The sequence below is a fragment of the Macrotis lagotis genome, chromosome 7 (genome assembly GCF_037893015.1).
Source record: "Macrotis lagotis isolate mMagLag1 chromosome 7, bilby.v1.9.chrom.fasta, whole genome shotgun sequence".
NCBI lineage: Eukaryota > Metazoa > Chordata > Mammalia > Peramelemorphia > Peramelidae > Macrotis > Macrotis lagotis.
Window position 1 is genome coordinate 47,998,893 of NC_133664.1, and position 26,207 is coordinate 48,025,099.

Here is a 26,207-nt window from a genome sequence, read left to right on the forward strand (position 1 = left end):
GCCGCCGCCGCCGCCCGCTCCCCGCCGCCCGCTCCCCGCCGCCAGCGGCGCCTCCGTCCTCGCCGAGCAGCAGCGCCGCGGCCCCGGGCGCCATGGGCAAGAGGGACAACCGGGTGGTGAGTGTCCGCGCCGGCGGGGAGCGGGCGGCCCCGGCCCGGGCCCCGGGCCCTCGCGGCCGGGCCTGCTCCGGAGGCCCCTCGGCGCGCCCCGCCCCGCCCCCCTCCCGCGGCCGGGCCGGGGGCGCGGGGAGGCCTGGGTTCGAGCCGGGCCGGGCCGCCCCCCACGCACAGACACCCCAAGTCGGGAAGCGGCTGTTTCCAGGGGCACTTGGAGGGGCCCCGGCCCCGACTCGGACAGGGCTCGGGACCGGGGGGAAGCCCCGGGGGCCCCCCTGGGGGGGGGACCAGAGGGAAATTGTCAAACCCAAAGCAGATGCAATGTTAGCCGAACCCCTTCTTTGTAAGACTGGGGGGACTAGACGTGAACGCGGCGGAACGGAGGGAGCCCCGGATCCGGGGGGCATCGCCCCGAAGCGCCGCGCTCAGACAACGAAAAGAACCCGCGCCCCGACGGCTACCAGGTGTTGAAACCAGTCTGCCGCCCCCCAGCTCCCGGGGGTCTGCCCTCCCCGGCTCGTGGCATCAGCCCAGTGCCAAGGGCACTCAGCCACCGAATGGCACAGCTACAACAGCCCCCCACTCCCGGCCCGCCAGCCCGGCCAGTGCTGCGTGGCCAGTGTTGATTCTGAGGGGCACAGCCTGCCCCCGCGGAACACTGACTTACAAGCACTGGTTTTCCACCGCTGCTAATGCAAGCAATGTTGCTGTTTAATAGTTGTTTCGTGTTCCTGAACAGGTTTGGCATTTACCGAGGCTAGACTTGGTAACCGTGGCCCTCTGACATGCCCTTCCTGTTCTTTATAAAGAATGACAGCGTTCCTTCTAAGGCAGGTCCATCTCCCGTCAACAATCAGATACCACAGACCACTTCCATTTTTCCTAAGTACCTCCTCATTGACTGCTCCTGTATTTGCCGTCTTTTGCTTCAAGTTAATTTTCTATCAGCTGTACAAATAGAAAAGTACAGAGCCAGAGAGAATCGAAAAAGTCATTTTTATTTCCTTTTTGGCCCATGTGCAACTAGTCGTGCTTCAAGTAACTTTCCTGTGAACTCTGCTAATGGAAAAATATAGAACAACAGATAATCCAAAAATTGTTTCCTTTTGACTTGTGCTTTGACAGTTAAATTGCAGTATGGGTAGGTCCAATCTGGAAATTTACAGTACTTAAATGATGGATGGAGTCTGAGTGATATTCCACAAACCTATCCAGTTTCTGGAAACTGGACCGTTTCTTTGCTCTCCTTATTGAAAATTAATAACTTAATCTCACAGACCGATAGGGGAAGAAAAACTATGGATACATAGTTTTTCAGAGGGAGATAGTAAAATGTTTTAGTCTTAAAACTACTTTTTTGGGCTAAATACAAAAGAAATGTCAATAAAAATTTGTTGTACATGCTTTTCTGGAAGTTTTGTAGGAGTAATCTGTGCCTCTTTTAATTAGGGAGTTGACTTCAGGTCCTTAAAAACCTTATCAGCTAAGCACAAGGCCTGGCAAGACCTACCAAGATCATAGATCTGCTTCATCAGGGTTGACCTGAGGACAATGAGTTTTTTTGGCCACAGCAGCTCCCAAAGACCTTCCACTTTATAGTGTATAAATGTGGATTCTTGCCTCCTTATAGAAGTGTATTAGGTTGATAATCTGATTGAGTAGACTTTTGAGTTACCTTTAAGTAACATTACTAGTCAGATGTTTTTGGTAAAGTAGATTTTTTTTTTAGAACTGTTTTGTTTATCCAAAATAGGCCCTTGAGAGATATAAAAACATTAGAAATTAGAGATATAAAAACATAGAAACAAAAACAAAAAAAGAAATGTTAGTAAACTATCATTATAATTAAGATAACTGAGCAATTTGCAAACCATAGGTGCCTTTAAGGTGTAATATAACAGTTGGTTATTATTGCCAATGGTAGTAATTATACACAGCAGTTGAGCATTAACAAAACCCTCTGGTTGGTGCCATTCTTCACATTACACAGATTAGAATTCTCAACAAAGGCAGTTGAATAGAATTTATAAGAGCACAGCAGTAAAATGTGAAATCTCTAAATTGAAACTTCTAGCCAGTCTGACCCTAAACAAATTCTTAGTCCAGTTCCTCAAAAAGCCCCCAATTATGAATTACATTCTGCTTGAGTCTTTAACCATGATTTAGAATGACTGACCTGGGTAGTCTGCAAACCTGGGGTTTTGTAGTCCTAGCCTCATGACTAAATTTGAGTTATTTAATCTGGCTGTGCATCAGTTTCCTCCTCTGAAAAACTATAGGGTTGATCTGGAAGGCCCTATGTGCTCTAAAATAAAGTAACTTTACTGCTTTTAGCTTAAGTGAGAAATCATCTCCAAAAGATTTATTATCTTTAATTAAGAAAGTTGAAGAGGTGCTTAAAGGTTACCTTAGTGGTATTTGCAGGCTCTACAAAGAAATCTGGAAAAGCATAATTCAAAGTTTGCAACAAACAAAAGAAAAGGTGACTTTTTTTAAGATTTTGATACAAATAGAATTTTACTTCCATTTATATAAACAGTAGCAGTATAGTTTTCTTTTTGTGTGTCAGGCATTTAAGTCTAAACCTTTACAATTAAGCTTAAGAATATTTCTTCTTAAACCAAAGACCTTTATGTGAAAGTCAAAAATATGTTAGCATAATTAATGAAGTCATGTCGATTCTGCAAACTCTCTGTTCTCTTTGAGTAATTTGAATACGAGGACTAAAGAGACTGAGATTGACACACAAAAAAAGTTAAGGCGTACAAATAATTTTAATAAAACGAGTTTCCTTTTAGATCCTAGCAAGAAAAGCTTTTTGTTTTGCTTTAATCCTTATTGAAAATACTTCTAAAATATAGTAGTGTACTTTCCTGTCTAGTAAGTATGCTATAATTTAATCTATTCTTTGAGGAAATCATGTGATCATTCTGAGTAATAAAGTACAGTATTATACTGCCTAATACTAATGAATGAATTCCTTAGACTGCAGTACATCTCTATTACAGACTCTCAAGACATTCCGGAAGTTGCCCTTTTTTCTTAATAAGTTCTTCCAAACTAAGCTCTTTATTTTTTGTTTTTATAATTTTCTTTTAAAATAAAAGGGAAAAACCTTGGTTAGTGGTGATCACAAGTTTTTACAATTCTTTGACAATTTCTTGAAAGCATAGGTGTTATTTTTAAAGACCATCATTTTAGTTTAATTTGTTTTTTCCTCCTTTCAAGGCTTATATGAATCCTATAGCCATGGCCAGATCTCGAGGTCCTGCTCAATCGGCAGGGCCCACAATTCAGGATTATCTGAATCGTCCAAGACCCACATGGTAATTGTTTAAAGTATTTATTTATTCATTACATTGTTTTTTTAAAAACCTTACTTTGTTTGCCAAAAGAATACTTAAGACTTGTTCAAATTAGGTAGGATCATATGCCACAAACAGTTTTTACATTAAGAAACAATAAGCCTCAGAAGGCAGATTCCACATTCTTTTAAAAATACGTTTTTGAATAGTCCTGATCCTTCATAGTTTAATCAGATGTTAAGATAATAATCTTCTGACCTCTTTATAGATTAGAGAAAAGTAATTCGTTGTTGGAAACAACTTTGCTTAACTCAATATACCTGTTATAAAATTTGGAAATATGCTTTTTTAGTTTTCTTTGTCACTCACTGTTCCACGGGGTGATCTTGAAGGTGTTGAAATAGGACAATAATGCTTATTCTTTTATTTTAAATAAAACTCAACTTCCCTTTGTCTGCCCTTACTAGTATTGAGGGACTGCTATAACAGAAACTAACTGGAGCATACCTAAAAGGAAATTATTGTATTTCATGTTTGAAATTGAATTGAGGAAATGATTTGTCAGCAAATACAACAAATGATGTGAACAGGGAAAGACTAAAAATTTTTTTCTCGCAGTTTTGGAACGAGATGGTCATCTGTCATACAGACAAGAGGTAGAGACTGAGGGTTTCTGAGGAGGAAAGTAACAAGTCATCCTTACTGTATCCTTACTGTCACTTCCAATTATTGGCTTAAAAAAAAAGTTAGGAGTAAATGTTAGCAGTAAAGGTTTGAGGACAGTTAATAAGCAGAATTCATTGCTGAAACTTAAAACATTTTTTATATTTCATGGATTCTTCCCATCGCCTTCCTCTTACTATTATCCATTTTTCTCCCTATGAAGGAAAATATATTCAAATTAGAAAACTGATTACATGTCATTTTCTTTTGGAAATAACTTTTTGAAAAGAATGTTCATGAAATTTGTGGCTGTTATCATCTCTTTGATCTGTATAAAATTGTGTTCTGTTTTTTAAGGGAAGAAGTGAAAGAACAGCTAGAAAAGAAAAAGAAAGGCTCCAAAGCATTAGCTGAATTTGAAGAAAAAATGAATGAGGTTGGTGAGCAACATACTTTTTTACCTTAAAACGCCTTCAAATAGTGAATGACTTGGCTATTTTCAGCAATACAATGATCCAAGACAACTCTGAAGGATTTATGATGAAAAATGCTATCCAGATTAAAAACTGAGGTCTGGGGGGAGGGGGGGAAGCCTTCAAATAAAATGTCTTCCATTTTAAATTGCTTGATTTATTTTTAAGTTTTTTATAACAGCAGTCTCTATATTATGTCATAAACTGAAGTATTTTGCCCACTCTACCTTCTTGGTAACTGTGTGAAATGTAACTAGACTGGACTTTCTAAAACTTGTTAGCTTTTAGTGTTATGTTATCATTAGAATTGTAAATCTTTTGTGGGACATTTTGTAGAAAGAAAGGTTATTTGATCTTTGGATATATATAACCCTTTAAATATTTGCCCACTTTTCCACAAAACTAAAAAAGTCAAAATATCGAAATACTTGTTTGTTGTTGTTCAGGCATTTTTCAATTCAGTCTCACTCTTTGTGACACCATTTGGACTTTTCTTGGCAAAGATTCTGGAATAGTTTGCCATTTCCTTTTCCAGCTCATTTTACAGATGAGGAAACTGAGATAAACAGGGTTAAATGACTTGCCCAGAATCACACAGCTAGTAAGTATCTGAGACCAACTTTGAACTCAGGTCTTCCTGCCTCCAAGTCTGGTGATCTATCCACTTCACCACCTAGCTTCTCCACAAAAAAACTACTAAGATTCTATTATGGACTGACATATCGTATTTTAAATCTTACCAAAAAAAGAAACCCTTAGAGAAAATATTTATATAAGACAAAAGAAAAATGTGTTTTACCCCCTAAATAGTGACAATATCAGAATAATAATAGAAATCTCATTAAAAGAAAAAAAACTTAAAATAGCTGGTAAATAGCTATATTTACTCAGGATGTATTTACAGTAATAAAGGAAGATGAAAATAATTGGAGAAACATTTAGTATAGTATTTATGACTGGTCTGTGCCACTATAATTAAAAATAACGGCAGAACTTAATTTAACTTAGTTTGTTCAAGTAATAGAACTATATACAAAATAATAAAATCAGTTTGAAGGGATAAAAGGTCTAGAACAACTTCTTAATTTTTTTCTTTTTCCTTTTTGATCATAGAGCCCTTTGATAGTTTGGTGAAACCTGTGGATTTATAAAAAATAATGTCTTTAAATATATAAAATAAAATTCAAAGGATTACCAAGAAAATCAGTTATACTGAATTAGTATGAAAAAACTGCTTTAAAAAATAAGATTGCATACTCCAGGTTAAGAACCCCTAGTCTAGAATCTCAAGGGGAAATAATGGGAGGGGAAAATAAGAATGAGCAGATGTAGCATTATCAGATCTCAAACTGTTATAAAGCAATAACCATAAAAAAACTATTTGGTGCTGGTCAAAATACAGGAAAGTCGATCAGTGGAACAAATTAAATAAGTAGACAAGAAGTAATCAGAGACAGTACCCATTAAAACCCAGAACATAAAATCATTGGAGGAAGGGCTCCTTATCTGACAGAAAACTGAAAAACACTTTGACCAACTTTAAGTTTAGACCAGCAACAACACCTTATCCAAATGCATGTATGACCACAGTATAAAAGGTCACATTCTCCACAATGAAGAGAGATTACTTTTCACATCTCTGATAAGGAAAGAAGTAACTAAAAAAAGAAAAAGAGGAATTTTAAATAACAAGAGCCATTTTAGAACAATAGATCAGGGTTCAAATGATGAAAAAAGTTTTTAAAAAACAAAAATTGCAAATTTTCAGTAACTATACTTTAAGTTATTCCAAATCTGATAATTAAAAAGAGATGCAAAATAAAACAAAATTTCACATGATACCAAGGAAATTAGGTGGACTGAACTATAAATTGAATTATTTTAGAAAGCAATTATGAATTAAATGAAAAAATTAACTAAGCTATTTCTTTTACTGTCACCTTAATGCATTGATTCCCCTGTTAGGTATACCTGAAGGAAGTAAAAAAAAACAAATAAATGATGGGGGCAGAGGTTGTGCGCGCGCACACACACACACACACACACACACACACACACACACACACACACACACTGGAATATTCATAGTACTTTTTGTAGTAGCAAAGAACTAAAAATAAAGTGGGTGACCGTTGATAAAGGGATTGGTTGAATAAAATGTGGCATATGAGTGCAGTAGATGCTTGTATACTGAAAATGACAAATATTAGGAATTAAGAGAAACATGAAAAAATCTTGAACTAATACATAGTGAAGAACCAGTATAACTGAATTAAGAACAAAAAGACACACTGCCTTCAGGACTTGATAAATTTCTTCAGGGAAGGATACCTAAAAAATTCAGTTTATCACTTGGAAAAACTATTATGTAAAGAAGATGAAAAATAACTGGAGTCAAAAAGACTCAATTAAGAGCCTTAGTATTTTGATTTCTAAATGAAAATTAGTTCATGTTAGATAAGAAACCTAACATAGATATAGAAAGCCATAATTACCTGTAGAAGTTCAGTCCACAATTTGTTTTGTGATAGGAATGATTATAAATTTAACCAGTCACTAATGAATAGGTTGCTTTCTAAAAGTTATAAGGCATGGTTCAGTTCTGGGATGAGCCCACAAAAAGCATTCTTTTAATTAATACTTTTTGATATAAAAAATACTTATTGAGTGACCTGTGATGTACACTTTCTGAGTCCTTTACATAGGAGGGGAACTGTTTGTAATACATCTTTATTCATCTTTTTTTTTTTTCAGAACTGGAAAAAGGAACTGGAAAAACACAGGGAGAAATTGTTAGGTGGAAGCGAGAGTTCATCCAAGAAAAGAGAGGTGATGCTCTTAATAATGATCTCTCTTAATGTGAATAGATTGTCTAAAAGCTCCTCAAAGGCAGTGTTGTTTTTATTTTGTCTTTGTTTCCAGAACTTCACACAGTACTTGGAATGTAGCAGGCAGCTTAATAAATGTTTCTGGATTAACAAATTGTAAATTATACCCAGTATTGAAATTTTTGTAATGTCCTACCTATGCTAATAATGCATTTAAGAACTGAAATTATCTTATTACTTGGACTCTGAATTGCAGAATTTAATCACAACCTGACACATTTATTTCTTTTTTAGAGAAAGAAAAAGGAAAAGAAGAAATCTGGTAGGGTGAGCAACGTTTTCCTTTTTTTTTTTTCTTTTTGCCAAATGTAAATGGATTAAGACCCTGAAAAGTAAGAATGATTTGTTTTATTAATAAAGTGACTCAGATTAAATAATTAGACAAAAGCTAAGGAGCTGATTGTATCAATTGGGAATATTGTTCTTGATAGAAAAATGCTGAGCTCCTGTAAAATGGGTCCCTTCATTAATATTAAAGGAGAATACTTAACTAGTATTTATCTTAAATATGAGCACTTTAAAATTGAGTTTTCTTTAAAAATATACCATTTAAATAACTGGAGGAGAATCTTGACTTAAATAAAAACTTAATGTATCTTAGAATCTTAGGTTTTTGTTACCTTAGATAAAAAATTAATCAGTCTTTTTGAATGATTTGGTGAGGCACAGTGAAATGAACAAATTCTGCATCTCACAAGCTTTAATTGTTTTGTGTTTGGTCAAGTCTTCATCCTCTTCTTCATCAAGCTCTGATTCTTCCAGCAGTTCTTCAGATTCAGAAGATGAGGTAAGAGTGAATTGTTGTTTTTAATATACTACATGAAATATGATGCTCTAAAACTTTTTCAATTTGCTGTCTACACTGTATCAAGATCTATTGAGTACATTCATTATGTTGTTAACCATAAGAAATGTTTTAGTTTACAGCCTTTTATTTTAAGATTTTGATTAGTCATGCCCATGTGATTAGAGAAGTTTTTGTATAAATTAAACAGCCATATAGTTTTATTGGAGCATTTATTAATATCCTTTTGTGAAATTATTATGTTCATTAACAAGTTAATAAAGAAAGGGTATAGCAACACACAATTCATAAGACTCTAGAATGCTAAGAGCTGGATGGAACTTTAAAGATTAGTTCAGACACCACATTTTATAGGTAAGGAGATGGAGGTCTATAGCTGTGAAGTGAATTGCTCAGAAACCAAGAGCAAGCCAAGTACTCAGTGAACCCTTACCAACAGCCCAGGAACTGGTCACTATCCAAGTCTTTTCAGGCCTCTCTTTACAACATCTCTTGGATCTTTCCCTGTCTCTCCACTCATATGGCCTTTACTTAAGTGAGTTCAGACCCTTACCATCTCTGGCATGGATGATTACAATATATCTAGGTTGATCTTCCTGCCTCCTCACTCTGCTTTCTGTTTCCTTCGCTTTGCTGCCAAAATAACCTTGCTAATATAAGGATAACCTGTTACTTTCCTCCTCAGAAACCCTCAGTCTCTACCTCTTGTCTGTAAGTTAAGGTCCAGCCTCCCTGTGTTCACAGGCTGCATCCTGGTGAACCTGGACCACCTATTACACAAACTCAACATGTTCACACAAGCTCTTCCCCAGCGCCTGAAGTGTACACTTAGCTCTGCCAGAATCCCCACATTTTACTGGAGTACTTTGATCTCTCCTATTCCCACTTTGTATCATACTTATTTATGTGTTGTACATTCCTCTTATGACCACCCCCTGCCTAGCAAATAGAATGTAAGCTCTTTGAGAGTGGGCACTGTTACTGGTTTTTGTCTTTGTATTCCCAGAGCCTAGCATGATGCCATGGTAGCCTACCCTCAGGTGGGAGTTGGGGGTTCTAGATCAGTAACTCTTTTTATAGGGAGCTCCCAGTGTGTAACCTTTATTGGTACAAAGCAGTAACTCCTCTGTTCTTTCAGAGAGTTTCCTAGGTTACAAATCAAATGAATTTCCTGTGGTCAGTTAGCTAATATGTGTCTGAAACAGTACTTGAATCTAAGTCTTCATTATTACAAGACCAGTCCCCTTCTTTGGTAGAGCTGCTTCTCTGCCTTGATCATAGTAGTCATTTAATACACATTTTTTTGTATTAAATTGTAAAGATTAGCATATTGAACAAAGTATTTGTGGATCACTAATTGACAATTACATAAGTCAACTAATCCCTTTTTAATCCTTTTCATTAATTGATTAAGGTAAGAAATAAATAAAATGCAAAAATTATATTAGGAGAGTTTAATGATATAGAAACCCATTTTTTTTCCTTAAATATTTTACATAGGATAAGAAACAAGGGAAAAAAAGAAGAAAAAAGAAATATCGTTCACATAGATCTTCAGAATGCTCCATATCAGAATCTGAATCAGATAATAAGGTAACACAGATTGAGATGGCAAGTCTTTTAGCATTTGTAATTAGAAGCAAAATATTCTGGTTTTCATTGCTTTCCCATAGAAACTCAAATGATTGCTTATTTGTTTGTCTTGACTTCCACAAAGATTTTCTTATACTTTGACCTGTACCAGCCTCTCCAAAACAATGTTTATCCTAGTTCTGGTAAGCAACATTGTCTCCAAGACTCAGTTGACATCAGCCCTTTTACTTCAAAAGAAGAAATTCATACCTCTTAGGAAAGAGCAAGAGATCTGAGGATTATGCCTATTCTTCAAGGTCTCTTTTTGCTCCTGTCCTACAATAATAATTTGCGTTAAAAGTTACTAGATTTTGGGGCGGCTAGGTGGCGCAGTGGATAGAGCACTGACCTTGGAGTAAGGAGTACCTGAGTTTGGATCCGGCCTCAGACACTTAATGATTGCCTAGCCATGTGGCCTTGGGCAAGCCACTTAACTCCATTGCCTTGCAAAAAAAAAAAAAAACTAAAGAAAGTTATTAGATTTTTATCTGTTTCTAATTCTTGAATTGCTTTTAACTCCTATCACTTGATCAGTAAATACCTGAATCTTCCCCTGCAATAGTTCTTTATTTTGTAGCAGATGTTCCATAAGAGCCAGCCTCCTTTAGTGATCTTGAAAAGATGGTTAGGAAATAGGAAAGGACTGCAGCTTCACCACAAGATTTCAGTACAATGAAAATAGATGATAGTGTATAATGAGCACTAGAATTCAAAGTAATGGACTTTGAAAGTCAGACTCAGAGATAGGGAGATCAGGAAGGATATTGGAGCATTCAATTCCGGAGAGCATCCCAAGGGGCAAACCCCCTACTAGAAAAGGCAAAAGGTGAATGGCTTCTCTCACAGCCAGGGACCCTTGCTGCAGGGAAAACAAGCCTCTGCCAACAGACTGACCCTGAAGAGATGGAAATAAGATAGTCCTTGCCTCATAGAACTTAAAAATCTAATCAAATGGTCTTCCAGTCTCCACTTGAAAACCAGAAAGGAAGGGGAACTCGCCATCTCTGGAGGCAAACCACTCTACCTTTGGATGACTGAGTTTGAGAAAGTTTTTCTTGACATCGTTATAGATTGCATTATTGGCTCCAGGTTACTGCTCTAGGTTTTGCCCATTTTGACCAAATAAACCCAATCTAATCATGCTTCCATTTGACATCTCTTAAAAATATTCAAGAGAGCTTTTATGTTCTTATCATTCAGTTACACACACACACACACACACACACACACACACACACACACACACACACACAGCCTTTTCTCCATGCTAAATATCTCCCCTCCCCTCAGTCCCCCGAGCTGATCCTCATGGAGTCAAAGACCTCAGCCTCATGGTATGAACAATAAACTGGCAACATCAAACCTGTACACATAAAAAAATTAATCTGGCACTGGTGTTAAGGATGGATTAGAGGACACACTAGTTGCCAAATACCATTTAGGAAGATGTTGCAATGCTTCAGGAAGGCTTGTCCTTGAGTGATACATAATGGGAGTAGGAAAAAAGGGGTGAATATGGGAGAGAGACTGCACAGATTGGTTATCAACCAATCAAACTTTCAGTTTGGGTGAGTGAGAGGGGGAAAAAACAAAGATGATAACCATGTTTTTAGATGTAACTTGTCGCCATTCATAAAAATAGCCAGTCAGAAGAGTTATTTTTAGAGGAAAGATTGTAAGATATAGATAGTAAATAGCAACCAGACAAATATTTCCCACGTTTCTCCCTTTGGTGGAATTGCCAGCGGTTGCATAATTGTAATGACTGAAGTAAGGGAACAGAATTGGATCTCAGCTTCTTGATAACAGGTCAAGTAGTATGGGTTTGTTGGGGTTTCGATTTAACAAACCCTTTCTCCCTTTTATTATCCTTTGGAAAATAAAGATAATTTATAATACTCTAAACTTAAGCAAATCATTCATTTTTATTGTAATTCAGTGGAGAAAATGGAATTTGAAATATAGAAAATAATATAATTTGGTTAGAAAGAAACCTATATAAAGGTTTACTTCTATAATTTCTGTTTTTTAGTAAACCTAGTTTTTGCATTTGATTGATCATTAGTAGTATATTTTACTACGATTATTACATTTTAAGTTGATATTTTCACTTTTTTTAGGACAGCATTAAGAAAAAAAAGAAGTCAAAAGATGAACATGAAAGAGAAAAGGTAAAATTTAAGGAGTTTTATTTTGGGGTTTTGGGTTTTTTTTAGGTTTTTGCAAGGCAAATGGGGTTAAGTGGCTTGCCCAAGGCCACACAGCTAGGTAATTATTAAGTGTCTGAGACCGGATTTGAACCCAAGTTCTCCTGACTGCAAGGGCGGTGCTTTATCCACTGCGCCACCTAGCCGCCCAATTTAAAGAGTTTTAAATATTTTGATAACGTTAATATTTATAAGTTAGCTTTGGATGACTTTAGGAATCTATCATTTACTGATTTTAGTTAGAAAATATACAGCAGGGGGAGGCTAGGTGGCGCAGTGGATAGAGCACCGGCTCTGGAGTCAGGAGTGCCTGAGTTCAAATATGGCCTCAGACACTTAATTACCTAGCTGTGTGGCCTTGGGCAAGTCACTTAGCCCCATTGCCTTGCAAAAGCATAAAAATTTAAAAATGTACAGCAAATGCATGCCCTTTTTGGACCTATTAAATCTATTTCAGTGAAGTTTATTGATTTTATATGTTAATTTAAGGAAAGCTTTCCTTACTGAATTAAATTTTGAGTACACTAAAATAGTTACTTTAGACAGATTAAACAACCTGAATAAGTTTTATTTAGATTGAATTTTTGAAGCTTATTTCGGAAGCTTTAAATATAATGTATTTTGAATTAAATTCACTTAAAGTATATTTTCTTCAAAGGACAAAATGTCTTTACCATAGAATTCATTTTAAAGCAATTCAGCTTTGTAACATTTGAACCTTACAGAGGTTTATGGCAGAGGTGCATTTTGAAGAGTTTATTTTGTGAAAAAAATTATTTAAAACAAATTACATTTCCTCAATTTTTCACATAATAACATCACAGATTTTTATTTTAATTTCTTGGTTTTGAAACTGATAATAACTTGTACTGCATTTCAAAATTTAGAAGAACATCAGGGACTATCTAGTCTAATTCCTTAACTGTCAGGAATCCTTTCTACAATACCCCCGAACAAGTAATCAGGTGACTTTCTTGAAGGACCTTTGGGAATCCATTAACTCAGCACCACCCTATTTTGGATAATCCTAATTGGATTTTTCCCCCTCCCGTCCTTCCCCTTTTTAATTTTTTAAAATAATATTTTATTTTTTCTTCAATTATATGTACAGATAATTTTTAATGTTCATTGTTTTTTAAGTTTTGAGTTCCAAATTCTATTCCCCCCCCTTCTTCTACACCCAAACTCCACCCCCTCAAGTCATTTTGTACATGCAAACTTTAAAAAAGAAAGTGAAAAATAGTATGCTTTGATCTGTGTTCAGTCAATATCAGTTCTGTCTCTGGAAGTGGATAGCATTTTTCCTCATGAGTTCTTTGGGATTGTCTTGGATCATTGTACTGCTGAAAAATAGCTAAGTCATTCACAATTGTTCATCACCCAATGTTGCTGTTGCTATGTATAATGTTCTCCTGATTCTGCTCACTTCACTATGTGTCAGTTCATGTAAGTCTTTCCAGACTTTTGTAATCACATGCCACAATTTGTTTAGCCATTCCCCAGTTAATGGATATCTCCTCAATTTCCCATTCTTAACCTTCACAAAAAGAGCTGCTTTAGATATTTTTTTTAACATGTTGGTCCTTTTCCTTTTTATTTATTTTTAAAATCTCTTTGAGATATAAAATTAGTGGCATTGCTGAATCAAAGGGTAAGCACAGTTTTTTATTATCCTTTGTACATGATTCCAGATTGCTCTCCAGAGTGGTTGGATCAGTTCACAGCTCCAACAGTGCATTGGTCTCTCGATTTTCCCATATCCCCTCCAACATTGATCATTTTTTGTCATTCCTTTTTTTGTCATTTTAGCCAATTTGATGGTTATTCAGTTGTAGTGTAAAGTTGCTTTAATTTGCATTTCTCTAATCAATAATATTTAGAGACCTTTTTCATGTAATTATAGATAGCTTTGAATTTTTTTTTGTCTGAAAAGTGCCTGTTCATATCCTTTGATCATTTATCAATTGGGAAATGATTTAAATTCTTAGAAATTTGATCCAGTTATCTTTATATCTAAGAAATGATGAATTGCCTTAACTGTTAAGATTTTTGTAAACATCTATGCCCTTCTTCAAGTCATTAAACTGTAGATAAACACTTAAGTATATTAAATCTAGTTAAGAAACTTTTAAGCAATAATTGCATACTGCAAATATCCTTAATTTTGTTTTGTATTAGCATATTTGCATAAAATGGGTTTTTAATATTAAACTAAAAGCAGCAAACGTTTTTTAAAAATCTACGTCCAGAGTGAGGCATTGAGGTAAATAATAATGAACTAGTTAATGAAACAATTGTTTTTTGTAGGTTGATTTTTTTTTTTTAATATACACAGGGTGGCTAGGTGGCATAGTGGATAAAGCACCGGCCCTGGAGTCAGGAGTACCTGGGTTCAAATCCAGTCTCAGACACTTAATAATTACCTAATTGTGTGGCCTTGGGCAAGCCACTTAACCCCATTTGCCTTGCAAAAACCTAAAAAAATACGTGTGTGTGTGTGTGTGTGTGTGTGTGTGTGTGTGTGTGTGTATCTTAGCTTATAATTTAATAAATCATAGGGAAATAAATATTGTAAGAAAATAGATATATAATTGAGCAGTGTGAACATGTTTTGTTACTAAATAATAAACTGTCATAAAATAAAGCATAAAACTTAGCCAAATTCCAGTCAATATTTATAGAAATGGAAATAAAATTTTAAAGACAGTTACTATTGAACTAGATCGTAAAAATAAAAGATGGCATTATCATACGTGAAAAGAAGATATCAATATGTCTTCATTCTGCATAGAAATAATATGTTGAATAATTCCTAGGATATCAAAAGCCTGAGCAAGAAAAGAAAGAAGATGAATTCTGAAGACAAACCTGTATCATCTGAATCTTTATCAGAGCCAGATTGTATAGAAGAGGTTAGTATGTAAATTCAACCTGTTTTCTTCAATTTTTTGAATGTTTCAGTTTTTTTATATACTAAATAAGCAAAAAGAAATCAAATTTATATTTAATTTAGATGATTTCCTTATTTGATATGATATGAAAAAGACATGAAATGTAGAATATAGGTATGCATTTGAGTATACTAGAGTAGATTAATATTCAACTTTTGTTAGATTCTAAACATGAATACAAGTGATTATTGTTCAAATTGAATTAATGTAGCTTATCTCAGAACCTTTAAATAAATTTGAAATTAAGTTCACTTCAAGTGTATTTTCTTCAGAGGATAAAGTATCTATTATATAATATAAATTCACTTTAAAAGTAAGTCCTTGTTAAAGTTGCACCTTGCTTTTATATTGAAAATAGAAAAGTTATATGACCATTTTAATATTGAATTTTAACATATATCTTTGTAGTATAAAACAAATGTTTTGTGTTCTCTTGTTTAAAATTGTCTAGTTAGTTTTTTATTAACTACTGTATATGGTTTTTATGTTATTCATAGAAATATACAAAGTGATTTTTGAGTAATGACAATTGAAATTTCCCTTTTTATTTATGATAGAATGTTGCTTTTTGTACTTAATTTAACATTAATCTTGAAGTAAAAAATTAATGGGGCAGTTTCAAGTTTTGAGTTATTTGAAGAGTGTAGAAGTAGTAATATTTGAAAAAGAAGTGCTAGAATAAGAACATACAGTAATATTACATGGGGTGACTTTGTTCTATTTGAGTCCAATATCATTGCTAAGTATATCTGACCTAAAGATTCATCCAATTTTATTTAATAAGTATTCCTGTTAATCTAGTTTTCTGGATTTTGTTGCTTTTTTAGGCCTTTCATTGGTTGTATTTTAAATGCATTTCTTAGATTTCAAAAATGCCTCACTTAAATTTTCATAATGATTTACTCATTGAATTCTTTAACCATCACAAACCATGAAAATGGCATAAAAATACAAAATATCCTTTAATTTTTTTGACCCCCTTAGCCACCCTTCTCCATTGAGAGAGAAAGAAAAAGGATTAGATAGTATTGAAAGTCGGTTTTTAAACTTTATAAATGCCTCTTTTAAAAATTAATGTTGGGGAGGCTAGGTGGTGCAGTGGATAAAGCACCAGCCCTGGAGTCAGGAGTACCTGGGTTCAAATCCAGTCTCAGACACTTAATAATTACTAGCTGTGTGGCCTTGGGCAAGCCACTTAACCCCATTTGCCTTACAAAAACCTAAAAAAAAAAATTAATGTTGTTGGGGTGGCTAGGTGGTGTAGTGGATAAAGCACCAGCCTTGGAGTCAGGAGTACCTGGGTTCAAATCTGGTCTCAGACACTTCATAATTACCTAGCTGTGTGTACTTGGGCAAGCCACTTAACCCAATTTGCCTTGCAAAAACCTAAAAATAAAAAATTAATGTTGTTTTGATATGATAAAGTTTCCTATCCTACACACACACAAGTACAAATGATATCCCAATAAAAGTGTCTCCATTAAAAGAAAGGAAAAATATACCCTTTAATTTTGATATTGTACAGACTTAGTATTTAATTTTTTTTTTGTTTTGTTTCTTCATGTTGACATTTTTATATTGTTGGAGCTCTTGTGTTTTTTTCTTGTTTTTATTCATTTTTATCACCTCCTGTTTTTCATTACTTTATTATCCACCCTGGTATCGGAATTTTTCATGTTCATCATTGTTTATATAGTATGGGAATACTCATCTACATTCATATGGCATGATTTGTTGAACAGCAGTCATTATTCAAATTTTATTTTCAGCTCTTCGTTAGCAAAAATATTGCCATGAATATTTTTGTTTATATAGGTCTTGATTTAAATCACTTTCTGGAAACTTATCTTAACATAGTATCTCTAAGTTAATGTGTATATATATACAATTTGATGACTTTCCTTGAATAATTCCAAGTTATGTGTATAAATAGTAATTTTTCTGGTATCCTACATGCATAATCTTTATTTTTGCCCAATAATTATCTGAATTGTTATACTACTGAAAGAACACATCAGTACTGCCATTCTTTATATAAAGAAAACCCAAAGGCATAAAACAACTGCAATTAAATGAAAGGATGACTTATTGGTCCTGTTTAGAAAAAAGTAAATTAAGGTGCTGGCAGAGATCCTTGTATATTGAGAGGACCTCATCCTCATCTTAATGGCAGCAGAAACTATTTCTTAGGATACTTTATCTAAATTATTTTATTGTACCCAAATGAATATAAGCAAGGTTACCACCATGAAGATAGGTTTAGTTTATATTCCAAAATATATAGGAGGGGATACAGAAGCAGAAATTATACAAGAACTTGGAGGAAATCATCTATAAATCCAGTGATTTTTATGCTAAGGTCGATGTAATGGAAGTATGGCAAAGAATGTTGGAAAACTGGTTCAAAATTGAAAAAGCAAAAGTTTTAGAGATTATTACCTGTAAATCATGAATACCTTCTTTAAGCAAAAAAAAATTCTATCAATATTTTTTGTAACTTTGCAGATTTCTTGCTTCCGGATCTGGATGAGGGAATAATAATAACTGCCATTGTGTAATGATAGTAACAACGGGCATTTATAGAATATTTTAGGGCCTTAAAAGTTTTGCATTTTTTCAGTTGAACCTCACAACAACCCTGTGATATGTGTGTTTCAGATTTTATCCCCATTGTACAGATAAATAAAGCAGCTATGAATCAGGGAACTGTCTCGTCTGCAGGTAGTTAGTAGATGCCAGAAGTGGGATTCATCCCATGTCCAAGCTTAACAGCTGGTTGAGTTTGCTACTCTATGTATCATCATCTGTCCTCAGATGTCAGGATTAGTTATTATATTTGTCTGAATTCTTTCATATTTTAGTGTTGGTTCTCTATTCATTTTCTTGGTCATCTATACTGTGAGGTCTACTTTCTTAAATCATGAATAGTACATTTAAGTCTTCAGTATTTCTCTGAATTCCAAATATGCCTTGCTTCTCATGGTATATAGTGTAGTCATACACTTTAATTTGTTCAGATATTCCTTAACAGTATTCACCTATTTTTTTTCTAGTTTTTTTTACCATCACAAAAGTCATATTATGAGTGTTTTACTATATATGAAACTCTCCTTTGACCTTTGAGTATATCCCCAATAGTTATAACACTGAACTCAAAAGGCATAAGTGGAATGATGATTCTGGGTAGATGGTGAATTTTTCCATATGCTGCCATTTGTGCATGATGTTGTCTTGAGTTCAGTCAAGTAGGGGCAGCTAGGTACACAATGGATAGAACACCAGCCCAGGAGTCAGGAGTACCTGAGTTCAAATCCGGGCTCAGACACTTAATAATGACCTAGCTGTGTGGTCTTGGGCAAGCCACTTAACCCCATGGCCTTGCAAAAACTAAAAAAAAAAAGCAACCAAGTAGTAACATATAGGAAAAATTAAGGAACGTATATTAAGGAACATATATTGGTTTTGTGGGAAACTTATTGACTCAGCCTTTTGGGGGTTGGGGCCTAAACTTGAACAGGAGCAGAGGAACCTAGATCAAATTTATAATTTTTCATAGCATTTTAGGTGACAAAAATTGTATATTGATAGTGTTTAGAAGTTTATAAAGCATTTTGGTCACAAAAGTTCTATGAGATCATTAGTAAAAATATTCCATTTTACATATGAAAGATAGATATGACTCAGGTTAAGTGACCTGATTTAGTGCTGGTTCTCCAAGTTCATAGGATTATTCTTGAAAATGAAAATATTCAAGTTCTTCTACCCATTTTAATCCTTTTTTTTAGGTGATAGTTGTCTCTGAATGATTTTTGCAGTCAGTCAGGTCCACACCAGATAAAGCAGAAAGGAGAAAATCTATGCACAGAAACATATCCAAATGCATTTTATTGAGGAATTTTTCTTTTTTACAGCCAACCAAAGTCACAGGATGCCGCAAATCTCCAATTCTGCATCAGATCATTTTGGAAATGAAAGTAGGGGGTGGAGAGTGTGATGCAAGTAGCAGCTCTAAAATTAGCCTCCTACCTTCTCCCTTTTGTACAGGAAGAACCTCCTGTTTGAAATGTCTTTTTTCCCCCCTTTCTTCTCAGGGGTTGGCACACAGCACTTGGTAGGAAAGCAGGGGACTAGCCATTAGTTCTCTCTTCCCACCAATGACAAAAGGACCTGGCAGGGTCAGAGCAGGCATTGTGAAGGCAGTGACATCAGTCTTCATTTAGTTGACCCTGTGGTACCTATCCATGGTCATATCCCTTTAAGCATCAGCATTTTTTGTTGGAACCTCAGGCCTTCTACTTCAAATCTAGCACTTTCCAATTACACTAATAATGTAAATTACATAAAAAGCCTTTTCTCCTGAGATTCAAACTTGCAGCTGACCCAAGGCAATGAAGAGCAGCAGCGCATGCAAGGCCTCTAGGTTGGGGCATCTCACCCACTTTGGAAGACACGGGAAGCTACAATATGATATGATGTGATAAAACATGACAAGAAAGACACGAGGAGCACATGTGATCAGAAAAGGAGATCAGGGTTGGCAGGAGACCAGTGTAAGCATTGTTTTGGTGTCCAAGAATGGCACATGAACTTGGAGAAGGGAAACTCCATTAGAGCTGGATCAAACAGAACACAGAGCCCTGAGATGTTCAAACCGTTTGAAAGTCTGTTCCATCTGTATCTAGAAAATAAAAAGATCTTAGATGTTGTAATTTTTTGGTTTTTTAAGTTAATTTTTATTAAAGATATTATTTGAGTTTTACAATTTTTCCCCCCAATCTTACTCCCCACCCTCCCCACCCCCCTACGGAAAGCAATCTGTCAGTCTTTACTTTGTTTCCATGTTGTACCTTGATGTAAATTGGGTGTGATGAGAGAGAAATCATATCCTTAGAGAAGAAACAAGAATTCTAAGAGGTAGATGTTGTAATTTTAAAAGCAGCAATCACCATATTTATGCCAGACTGACCTCATTTCCCTTTATATGAAGTTGTGGATTAAGATTTTAACAAACATTTGATGAACTCTATTGCTTTTGTAAACAAAACAGCACTTGTCAACAAGTATAATTATGTGGCTGCACTCCCAGAAGGACTCTTATTAATGGGGAGAGGCTGTCAGTTTGGGAATCAGGATAAGGGTTTGAGTTAAGAGTTCACTCTTTATTTTGAATTTTTTGTCCTGATCGTTGTTCAGTTCATAATAATAAATTGAATAATATGCTGGATAAAATGTTGAAATTATCCATTTAATAATAATCATTTTTGTGGTAAGATGATTATTTCAAATTCTGGCTGAGGTGGGAAGAGATTCCGAAACCCACAATACAGCTCTCTCCAACATGGTCTTTGTGGAGGAACCCAGGCAGTCCTCTTGGGCTTAGCATCATGACCTCAAACTCCCTTCAGCCCTTCACAATTCCCTCTCATTGCTCTTAAGTTCTGCCCTGAAGACATTGTCATCCTTGTTTCTCATCATTCTTCAAGGTAAACATCCTCAGGCCCTTCAGTTTTTTATTTAATGTAAACTTTCCACCATCCCCTTGCTCAGCCTTATGGATACACTGCCTTATCAGCAGCCTTCCCTAGGTACCCTTCCCTATGGTACCCAGAATTGGATATGAGAGTTCAGAAGTCTTCTGCTAGGGAAGTCCTTATACATTTTTCAAAGTACAACTCCTTGAGCCTATGGTATTCATCACATGGTGTTTAAATTTTACAAGACTGAACTTTGGGTATCAAATGTACAATCTTTGATCAGACCCCTACTGCTTTTCTGGGTAGGACTCTGCCTGTATGGCTTTCAGGGAGGTAGGTTTACCAGAACATACTACTGAGACTTTGGAGTGCCTTTAAATGACTTTTGTATTAATATAATCATCTTTAAATGGCTAAAGACTTTGGTACAGCATTTATATGTTATGTATTTTTACTATGTGCATAATACTGTGTCAGATTCCAAAGAAAATGGAAAGGTTTCATATATGGTTTGTGTCCTTTCAGGAACTTAAAGATATTTATTTTAGCATTTCTTCATATAGCAGTGTAGCTTAAATTTATTTAAAATATGATTTTATATAAGAATTAGTTTTTTTGAGATTTGTGTTATATCAGGTTATCAAATAAATTCTTTCATTTATTTTTGCAAGTTTCATAGGACATTCATTAAAATTTGTCTGGTTTTTTTTTTAGGCGCAAACAAAGAAAAAGAAAAACAGTGAGGAACGAGAAAAGCCCACCGCAAGTATCATTTACATTCTTAAATGAAAAAATGGAGTAGTTTTATGTGACAGGAATATGGAAAATTAAATTTAATGGAATAAACTTAAATCAAAATGAGGTCATAGGACCACAATTTATTCATCATAAAAGCCCAGTTATAGTAGTGTTACATCAATATTACTGGTGTTGTCTTGTCCTCCAGTAATACCAGCATTATTGATAATGATAACATTTATATAATACTTTGAGGTTTTCAAACAACTTTTATACATTATTCCCTTTTAACTTGTGAGGAAATAATACTGATATCATTAACTCCCTTTTTATAAAAAAGAAAACAGACTTAGTCAAATTAAATGAATAATCTGGGATAATCAACTGAAAAAGATGTTCTACTATAATTTGTATATGCTGATTTTTAGAATCACAATCTAGTAATACATGATGTTAATGTAGTCAGTGTAATGTCTACTTTAGTATATATTAAGAAAAATGTTCATTTAAATTAAAAAGAAAAAGGCCTGAGGGGTAAGAAAAGACCTCAGTCAGCATAGTCACAATATTCACTTATGTTTAATTACTTTTCTCTTGGATTCTCAAAACTGAATAGTAGAGAACTTTTAAAATTTCATCATTTAACATTTGAAATTAATATACATTATTGGCACCTGGTAAATGTCTGTTGTTGTTACTGTTCCTTCCCTATTTAGGACACAAAAATAACTTTATTTCTTAGAACCTGGTGGATGTGTAGTTGATCTTTGATGGTTTGGTTTTGTAGTAGGTTAAGTTTTTAAGTAGAGTCAAGGATTTTGATAAGAGGGTATCTAGAAGATAGAGAGCAGAAAGCTGAAAGCATATATTAAGCTAGCATACCTCTTTCCTATTACTGTTATTAGTACTGCCCTCATAAAGTACATAGTAATAAATTATCTTCTTAATAATACTAAGATTTGGGGTGGCTAGGTGGCACAGTGAATAAAGCACTGGCCCTGGAGTCAGGAGTACCTGGGTTCAAATCCAGTCTAAGACACTTAATAATTACCTAGCTGTGTGGCCTTGGGCAAGCCACTTAACCCTGTTTGCCTTGCAAAAAAAAAAAAAATACTAAGATTTTTAATACAATATCAATAGATATAACCCACACAAGTAAAAATCTTTAGAGGATCCTCAGGAATTTTTAAGAACATAGAAGAGTCTTAAGACCAAACCATTTGTGAACCAATGCCTTAATGCATTATACAGCTGTATGTTAGGGTGCATGAATAATAGCAGGTGAAGGTTTTGTATGTGCTAGAAATAGCACTGACCTAAGAGGCAAAAGCATGAATTCCTAACCTTGGCTCTGCCACTACTTATGATATTAGGAGCAAGATCTTTCACTCCTGATCCTGTCTCCTCAACAACAAAAATAAACAGTTGGACTAAAAGATCTCTAAGATCCATTCCAGCTCCAAAATGTCATTCCAGGATATATATAACAGGTAAAGAAGTTGTGGTGTGATTGACTTGTGTTTCTCATTGGATGGCAATAAAAAGAAAAGCCCAGCAGCAAAGCCCCTTAGACCTTAAAGCTGAGATGTAGCCAGAAGGAAGCATAAAAGCACAACAGAAGTGTTAGGCAGAAGAGAGTGAAGCAGAAAGGAAATCCCCCCTGACAAAGGAGAGAGAAAGGCCACATTCAGCCAACTTGGCAGGCGGCATCCCCTTAGGGGGCCAGACAGCCACCACCAAACAAGACCCACTCACTCTTCAGGGCAGCCCTGTCACCTCTCTCAAGTCTTAGTGGCATCCTAAAGGCATTACTGAGGAAACAGCCAGAACCACACAGCAGCCTCAAGACATGTTAAGCTTAGGAAAAGATATTTTTTTAATGTGGTATGGGCTTGAGATTCCTTTTAAAATGCTAACTTCTGGAAGACTTGAAGAACATTGTGAATTTGTAATGTATTGGCAGAGTTTACATCTTAGGATATTGAAAAGTCTTTGAGTAAGTTATTTCCCAGAATACTGAGCAAAAATTCTTGAAGTGGCAAAATGATAGTCTTTGTTTTTTGCCTTACCCTCAAAGTTGATATAAGTTAGTTTGGAAGAATAGATTGACCGATTCAATCAAGGGATTTGGATAGGGTACATTGGATTTCATTCATAATAATGTTTTTTAATAACATTAGAAAATAGAAAAGTCATTCAGTTGTACTTTTATCATTCTGCCTTTGAGAGAAACCCCCAACCATAAAAGTCTCGGGATCACATCAGATCATTTAGAGCTTCTCATCCAACTTCTTCATTTTTTAGAAGTAGTTCAAGAAGGGCAAGCATTGGCCCAAGGAGGCAAAAAAGGAGGAAAGCCAGGGTTCAAACCCAACTCCCACCTCTGTTGCCTTCAGTCATAGCTCTAAGAGTAGGGGCAGCTAGGTGGCATAGTGGATAAAGCACGGGCCTTGGAGTCAGGAGTACCTGGGTTCAAATCCGGTCTCAGACACTTAATAATTACCTAGCTGTGTGGCCTTGGGCAAGCCGCTTAACCCCATTTGCCTTGCAAAAACCTAAAAAAAAAAATCCAACATAGCTCTAAGAGTGTCAACAGAAAGGACTTGTCAGTAGATGATGTTCGGCATCTTCTGTTCACTGAAGCAAAAAAGACAGGAGAGAAGCCTTCGGAGAATAGGACAATAAGAAGCAAAAGGGGCCTCACCATCACTGTGGCACCTGTGTCTGGAGATCTGTGCAAGGAACCAAAGGTTTAATCCTGTTCATAGTTTAGCTTTAGACCCAAAGGGGGCTAGAGAGGGTTCCAGGAATAGAGGGAGGGCAGCCATTGAGAAAGCCCAGGAGTTGGGACATGAACTAGAATAATGAAGAGGAATTGGCAGCTTCTGCACAAAGCCCTTCTTAGACTTATGTCCATTCGAGATTGTTTATGCCTCGATGTTTATTAGAGGTCTCCTGAATTAGCCTGAGTGCTTTTTAAGAGCAAGAACATTTTTAATTTTCCTTGATCTACATTCCCAACCCTTAGTTCAGGACCTGGTACATAATGGTTACTTAAGAAAGGCTTGTTGGTTTATTTGCATTTCAGAAAGTCAGACCACAGCATATCCATAGTGTTAAGAAAGGGCTTATTAGTAGTAATGAGTTAGGTATAATAAGTCTTTTTATTATAAGTCAGTTCTCCAAATTATTCCACTTCAAACATTTTAATGAAGTTGTATTCTATGATTCTCATACATTACATTTAAATTACTGACAACAGTCAAAGGTAGCTGTCATTCCATTTCTTATCATTTAATATTAGTAGATTTAATGTTTCTGACCTAGAAAATGTCATATTAGTCAAAATATGCTCTGGGTTGCTTTTATGTAATTAGAATCCCAGGGGCAGCTAGGTGGTACAGCAGATAGAGCACCTGCCCTGAATGAGTCAGGAGGACCTGAGTTCAAATCCAGACTCAGACACTGAATAATTACCTGTGTGACCTTGGGTAAGCCACTTAACCCCATTGCCTTGCGGAAAAAAAAAAAGAATCCCAAAGTCATACTATTATTTTTTTAATATCATGCTTTTAAATTAGAACTCTTCAAAAGCAAAATAGTCTTAGGAGACAGGACATTTCTCCTGCATTGGAATGCAAAAATTTGAGGAGCACAGAAGAATTAGGAATTTTAAAGGTCACCCCATCCAACTCCTCCTTTTGTATGTGAAGAAACTGAGACCCAGAATTGATGACTTGCCCAAGATCACAATAAGTTGCTAGTGATGGAACAAATATTTAAATCTCACAGTTCTCAAGGGGGAAAAAAAATCTCAAGACTATTTCCTCCTTGTTTTGAGTAATTTAATTGCATTGCCAATCTCTTTTGGAAAAGTTTTCTTAGAATTATCGACTCAAGAAAATGTTGCATACATTCAGTAACAGCAATATTGTTCAAAGAATAGCTGTGAGGGTGGCTAGGTGGCGCAGTGGATAAAGCACTGGCCCTGGATTCAGGAGTACCTGGGTTCAAATCCAGTCTCTGACACTTAATAATTACCTAGCTGTGTGGCCTTGGGCAAGCCACTTAACCCCATTTGCCTTGCAAAAAAAAAAAAATAGCGAAGAATAGCTGTGAGCTGCTAACTTATTCTAAGCACTATACTCAGATCAACCACAAGGACCTGTAAAGGGGGAGAGAGGGACAGATACATACATACACACCCCCCAGATGGTGGCAGTTTGGAACTTGAAATGTAACAAAAAATAAATTTTGTAAAGATTACTCTATTATAACTTGTAATTTTCCTATTAAAATTTTTTTCTTTTGACTTTTATGTAGTAGATTTATCACAAATGTAATATAATTTATCATAAATGCTTATTGTGTATTTCTTTTAAAGGAAAAAACAAAAAAGAAAAAGAAGCATAAGAAACATGGCAAGAAGAAGAAAAAGAAGGCCACTGGATCAGGTCCAGAATCGGCATAACCCGAGAACCCCCGCGATCTCCCTGCCAGAAAGTGCAATGTCTAAAGGAAACTTCAACTGTGAAAGTGACGGCTTCTGCTCCCCAAATGCATGAGTGCTCCTGTGTTTTTATAAAGAGCTTGAGGCCGCGGGCCGGGCTAGGCCATGATTGTTGCCTGCTGCTTATATTACCTGGGGTACATTCACCTTCTTGGTTTGGTTTGATCCCCCCCCAGAATTCTTAGGTCTGGGAGATAATACACTAGAGTCCACCTGGTATTTGAGATATTTGAAAATAAAGTAAAATCTTTTAGATAATGAATATTTTTAACAGAAAGTATCTAATTTTAAATCAGTAAACATGAAATCAAAATGCATCTGTAGGATGTTTAAAGTGATAAATCAGAGATACCCAGATGACTATTGTTGGCCTTTTTGAAGCAAGCTTCAAAATCTTTACATTTGTAGATGTATCTTATTTTTTCCCTTAATTTTTTGTTTACCA

The 26,207-nt window shown here is 35.6% G+C and overlaps 1 protein-coding gene across 3 annotated transcripts; it reads left to right on the forward strand.

Moving 5' to 3' along the window:
* LOC141492491 (protein FAM133B-like) lies at window positions 1-26,207 on the forward strand. 3 transcript variants are annotated; one of them, XM_074192811.1, is made up of 11 exons: window positions 1-116; window positions 3,345-3,442; window positions 4,442-4,520; window positions 7,312-7,386; window positions 7,680-7,712; window positions 8,170-8,232; window positions 9,751-9,843; window positions 12,003-12,053; window positions 14,906-15,001; window positions 21,229-21,276; window positions 25,637-26,207. In XM_074192811.1, exons 1-11 carry the CDS (start codon window positions 93-95, stop codon window positions 25,721-25,723), a joined length of 747 nt encoding a protein of 248 aa, XP_074048912.1. In that variant the 5' UTR covers window positions 1-92; the 3' UTR covers window positions 25,724-26,207. The 3 variants fall into 3 exon arrangements, with proteins under 3 accessions (XP_074048912.1, XP_074048913.1, XP_074048914.1); XM_074192812.1 differs by lacking the exon at window positions 1-116 and adding an exon at window positions 346-580; XM_074192813.1 differs by lacking the exon at window positions 1-116 and adding an exon at window positions 587-1,257.